General features: G+C 36.6%; 1 protein-coding gene across 1 annotated transcript; it reads right to left on the bottom strand.

Annotated features, from left to right (window-relative positions):
* Positions 1-5370: 5370 nt before the first annotated feature.
* Positions 5371-5784, bottom strand: BESB_081120 (cytochrome c oxidase subunit iii subfamily protein; the record flags this gene model as incomplete). Its single annotated transcript, XM_029366462.1, has 1 exon — positions 5371-5784. The coding sequence occupies one exon, from the start codon at positions 5782-5784 to the stop codon at positions 5371-5373; it is 414 nt and encodes a 137-aa protein (XP_029214823.1).
* Positions 5785-6015: the final 231 nt, after the last annotated feature.

Below are 6015 nucleotides of genomic sequence, written 5' to 3'. Positions count from 1 at the left end.
CCACTATACTTAATGCAGAGCATAGTTAAGATGATAACTATTGTGGATATAGAACCAATTGAACACCATGTATTAATATAACAAAGATAATCAGGGTAATCTGGTATCCTTCTTGGCATAACGTTGAAACCAAGTATATGCATAGGGATGAAAATTAATAAGATACTACCTAAGAAGACTACAAACCAGATGCTTAAATATGGAGAAGCACCGGTATTTACATGGAATAGATTTACAGTATCTCCGAACATATCTCTGCTATAGAAGATAAAGCCACATATAGTAGCTAGTACTGCACCAAGAGATAATACGAAATGGAAATGAGCTACAATATAGTATGTATCATGTAGGGCAATATCCATACCAGCGTTACCCATAACTACACCTGTAGTACCACCTAGAGTAAACAATAGGATAAAACTAAGAGCAGCCCATAGATCTACAGTTCTTGTAGTTGTATGGCTAGCCATATAGGTACCTAACCAGTTGAAAATCTTAGTACCGGTAGGAATTGCAATCATAATAGTCATAGCAGAGAAATAAGCTCTGGTATCTACCTCTAGACCGACTGTCATCATATGATGTGCCCATACTAAGGAACCTAGAATAGAAATACAACCCATAGCTAAGATCATAGATTGTCCACCGAAGACAGATCTAGCAGCATACATAGATAATGTCTGCGAGACTACACCAAAAGCAGGTAAAATTAGAATGTATACCTCTGGATGTCCGAAGAAAACCAGAATAGATGTTGATAAAGTACACTATCACCAGAATACATAGAATCATAAAATTCAGTGTTTACGTGTAGATCAAGAAGGATCATAACTAATCCACCAGTAAGAATAGGTAGAGTGAAGACTAACATAAGGGCAGTAAATATGATAGCCCAGATATATAGAATATAGTTCTTAGCACCAGCATTAGAACCCATGAAGACGCAAGTACCAAGGAAGTTAATAGAACTTAAAATACTACTAATTCCTAGTACTGCAAGACCTCCGATAATCCAATCAGTTGCCTCTGGATTTAACACCATCAAGCTAGTACTTAGTGGAGGATACATTGTCCAACCAAGACCACTACCAAACTCGGAACAAATACTTTGAGTTAACAACACAGAACCTAATGGTACTAGAAAATAGGAGATCGCGTTAGTTCTTGGGAAAACGACTTCCGAACCACCAATATATATTGGTACAAAGAAGTTACCATATCCTCCGTACAAAGCAGGCATTAAGAACATAAAGATCATAGCTAGGCCATGTATCGTTATTATCACATTATAAGTAGCTATCGTCTCTGTACAAATGATCCGCGATCCAGAACTGTATAACTCAAATCGAATAAACAAAGACATTATAGTTCCTAGAATACTGAAGATGACTCCGGTTATGAGATACAGACAACCAAGTTCTTTATGATTGCAGTACACCACCACCCCACTGGACTGCTTAAGACAGCTAAAAGTGTTGGATTTCAATATCACGGTAATCATGTTTGCTTGGAAGCTGTAGTCATTATAACTATTGATTTAGTATAAGCATAGAACCAATCCGGTAGTAAGATATACGATAGTAGCTAATCTACCATATAAGATATAAGTCGCTTGTGGAATAGCACTACCAATAATAATCAAGAAGATCATACTGTATACCCAAATAATTACCCATCCACTGACTACATTTCGAGTCATAAAATGTTGTCGTATCAACATTCGAGTATTCAAAGCTCGAATTTCAGATAAAAGAGCTAAGTTAATGAGAGAGGACATAAATACTAACAAACCACCGGTTTTGGATGGGATTACTTTTAACACCGCATAATATGCTAAAAAGTACCATTCAGGTACGATATGAAGCGGAGTTACAAACCGGTTCACTGGTATGGAGTTATCTGGGTGCGATAATTCAATCAAACCAAAAGCCGTTTGTAAGAAAATTAAAACCAATTAGATAATATGGTAGATAGGGAACAAACTGTCTCCAGACGTTCTTAACCCAGCTCACGTATTACATCTGACGGTGAACTAGCGTTCCTAACTGAATCTTGTTCAATAACAAGGGAGTAATGAGCCGACATGGAGGTGCTGATACAATCCGAGGATTAGAACTCCCAATATTATCTGACCTGTTATCCCCGGCGTACCTTACGACCGTTTATATGATTTAGAGATAGAATGTAATGTGGATTAATATCCACATGGTTTCTACAAAGTGTAGATATAAAATAGTGAATGGTTCTGTAAAGATCTTGCATAACATACCTTTAGATTTGCTTAGCATTATAGAGCTTGTAGGCATGTAAGTAACTAAAGAACTATAGATACTTTGAGTGAAGAATACAAGGATAGCTCCAACAATAACATGGCTAAAATGTATACCAGTTAAGATGAAAAGTCCATTACCAAATGCATTATCATTAATATAAAGAGATAGTCCTAAGTATTCCGTACAGACTAACATTAAGAAGGCGACTACCAAAGTGAATGTCATGATATTCGTACAGCTTGTATACAAATGTTGGTTTTTCAAATATACGCTGGATACCACTATACTTAATGCAGAGCATAGTTAAGATGATAACTATTGTGGATATAGAACCAATTGAACACCATGTATTAATATAACAAAGATAATCAGGGTAATCTGGTATCCTTCTTGGCATAACGTTGTGTAGTTATATGAAGCGTACATTCCTTAATATCTGGAACAATAGATTATGGTTAGGTAGTGGAACAAGGAGAGCGTCTGTTGTACATCAACACTAGATACTGCTAATACCACTGTAGAGGTATAGTATATAATCCCTGCCCGGTGCAGTAAAATGTAAACGGCGGCTGTATTATGACGGTCCAAAGGTAGGTAAATCCTTGTCGGGTAATTATCGTCGTGCGTGAAAGTTGGTCCGACTCTTCACATGTCGTTTATCTAAAACTTTCTTAAATAGAATTATCTTTGAATATGAGGATCCAGATGGCCCGACGGTTAGACCCTGAGCACCTTTACATCCCTTAAATCATATACAGGATCAAATCTTCCTTGAGCGACTCGACAGGCACTAGAGATAGCGTGAAAGCTCTTTTGATTTTCCATGAACGGAGTTACATATTAGATTCTCTTCGCTCCCATGGTATTTTAGTAAGTTAACATTGAAACGTATCCAGTGTAAAGTTTGAACGTAATCCAGCTTTACCTTCTATGTTGTTATGTTAACCAAATAAGTTTCATCGTTGTTGATATTTCATTGACATGTTGATAACATAAATACTAACAAACCACCGGTTTTTGGATGGGATTACTTTTAACACCGCATAATATGCTAAAAAGTACCATTCAGGTACGATATGAAGCGGAGTTACAAACCGGTTCACTGGTATGGAGTTATCTGGGTGCGATAATTCAATCAAACCAAAAGCCGTTTGTAAGAAAATTAAACCAATTAGATAGGATAGACATTTAGCATCGGTCATTAACATATGAGGATAGAAGGCTACTTTAAGTGCGGAATCAATACCTGCAGGGTTACTAGAACCATTTAAATGTAAATAGAAGATGTGTAATACAATTAGAATGCAACCTACAAAAGGTAATATAAAGTGCAATACAAAGAATCGTTTTTAATGTTACATCAGATACATAGTATCCACCGAGTAACCAAGGTACTAAATATGGTATTGGAGAAAGGAGATTAGTAATGACTGTAGCACCCCAGAAAACTCATCTGTCCCCATGGTAGTACATAACCGAGGAAAGCAGTGGCTATAGTAAGTAGATATAAAACTAAACCAGACATCCAAGCAGTAGTTAAATAACTATAGCTGGAGTTATACATACCTCGAGACATGTGTATTAAGATACACAAGAAGACGAAAGAAGCAGTTGTTGCATGCAACATCCTAAATTTCCCATCCTGCTGCTACCTCTCTAACTAGATGTTGAACACTAGCAAATGCACAAGATGCTTCAGAAGTATATCGGAACGCTAAAGTGATACCTGTAATTATTTGGAGTACAAAGGTAATTGCAACTAAGAAACCAAAGTTATAAGATGAATTTAGATTGAGAGCACACCGATAAAAGACGAGGTGTGCCCGGAATAGACTCATGGAAATTTGGTGTGTTCTCGAAACCATGCTAGCACAATAGAACTTCGTTAAATAACTACATATTAAAATGAGCGCATGTAAACTAGTCTTAAACACACCGCTCGTCACGTAACAAATCTCAAATCGTACTGTAGATTTTATATATGTACCGTAACTATAACCATGGTGACATCCAATGTTCACGCTCAATCTTACCATACATAGTACTTTTATGATCCCAGGCTGGTTTAATAAGTCAAAGTTTAGCCGGGAAGTTAGCGTCTAAAATATATAACCGATAGTCTCAACTTAGATGCACAGATGGACATAATTAATCCTTGTACGGTTTGTACCTACTTGACTCCTCAGTTTAAGTTAAGGAGTCCTTTGTTTACAGCTTGTACCGTTACTTTCAGGAGCATACCGTTAAATTCGATGATCTTATGTGTTCACTCAAATCGAATAAACAAAGACATTATAGTTCCTAGAATACTGAAGATGACTCCGGTTATGAGATACAGACAACCAAGTTCTTTATGATTGCAGTACACCACCACCCACTGGACTGCTTAAGACAGCTAAAAGTGTTGGATTTCAATATCACGGTAATCATGTTTGCTTGGAAGCTGTAGTCATTATAACTATTGATTTAGTATAAGCATAGAACCAATCCGGTAGTAAGATATACGATAGTAGCTAATCTACCATATAAGATATAAGTCGCTTGTGGAATAGCACTACCAATAATAATCAAGAAGATCATACTGTATACCCAAATAATTACCCATCCACTGACTACATTTCGAGTCATAAAATGTTGTCGTATCAACATTCGAGTATTCAAAGCTCGAATTTCAGATAAAAGAGCTAAGTTAATGAGAGAGGACATAAATACTAACAAACCACCGGTTTTGGATGGGATTACTTTTAACACCGCATAATATGCTAAAAAGTACCATTCAGGTACGATATGAAGCGGAGTTACAAACCGGTTCACTGTATGGAGTTATCTGGGTGCGATAATTCAATCAAACCAAAAGCCGTTTGTAAGAAAATTAAACCAATTAGATAATATGGTAGATAGGGAACAAACTGTCTCCAGACGTTCTTAACCCAGCTCACGTATTACATCTGACGGTGAACTAGCGTTCCTAACTGAATCTTGTTCAATAACAAGGGAGTAATGAGCCGACATGGAGGTGCTGATACAATCCGAGGATTAGAACTCCCAATATTATCTGACCTGTTATCCCCGGCGTACCTTACGACCGTTATATGATTTAGAGATAGAATGTAATGTGGATTAATATCCACATGGTTTCTACAAAGTGTAGATATAAAATAGTGAATGGTTCTGTAAAGATCTTGCATAACATACCTTTAGATTTGCTTAGCATTATAGAGCTTGTAGGCATGTAAGTAACTAAAGAACTATAGATACTTTGAGTGAAGAATACAAGGATAGCTCCAACAATAACATGGCTAAAATGTATACCAGTTAAGATGAAAAGTCCATTACCAAATGCATTATCATTAATATAAAGAGATAGTCCTAAGTATTCCGTACAGACTAACATTAAGAAGGCGACTACCAAAGTGAATGTCATGATATTCGTACAGCTTGTATACAAATGTTGGTTTTTCAAATATACGCTGGATACCACTATACTTAATGCACTTAACATGATGGTCATGAAAAGCACAAGAGAACTTGGATCCGGTAAACAAAGACCTTCAAGATCTAAACCAGTAGTCCAACTCGTAGTATATACTCCAGAAAAAGGTAGTTTATATCAACCTGAATCCCATTTTAGTAAGTGTAACATGGAGTCTAGCTTCAGTTGTTATCTGATTGGTATTGCATGCCTGGTGACTTAGAATATGATTCTTATTAATGGGAGCACAGTTCCCTGGTATCCAATCCA

Source organism: Besnoitia besnoiti, assembly GCF_002563875.1.
Source record: "Besnoitia besnoiti strain Bb-Ger1 chromosome Unknown contig00083, whole genome shotgun sequence".
Taxonomy (NCBI): Eukaryota; Apicomplexa; class Conoidasida; order Eucoccidiorida; family Sarcocystidae; genus Besnoitia; species Besnoitia besnoiti.
This window is presented reverse-complemented; position numbering and strand designations above follow the sequence as displayed.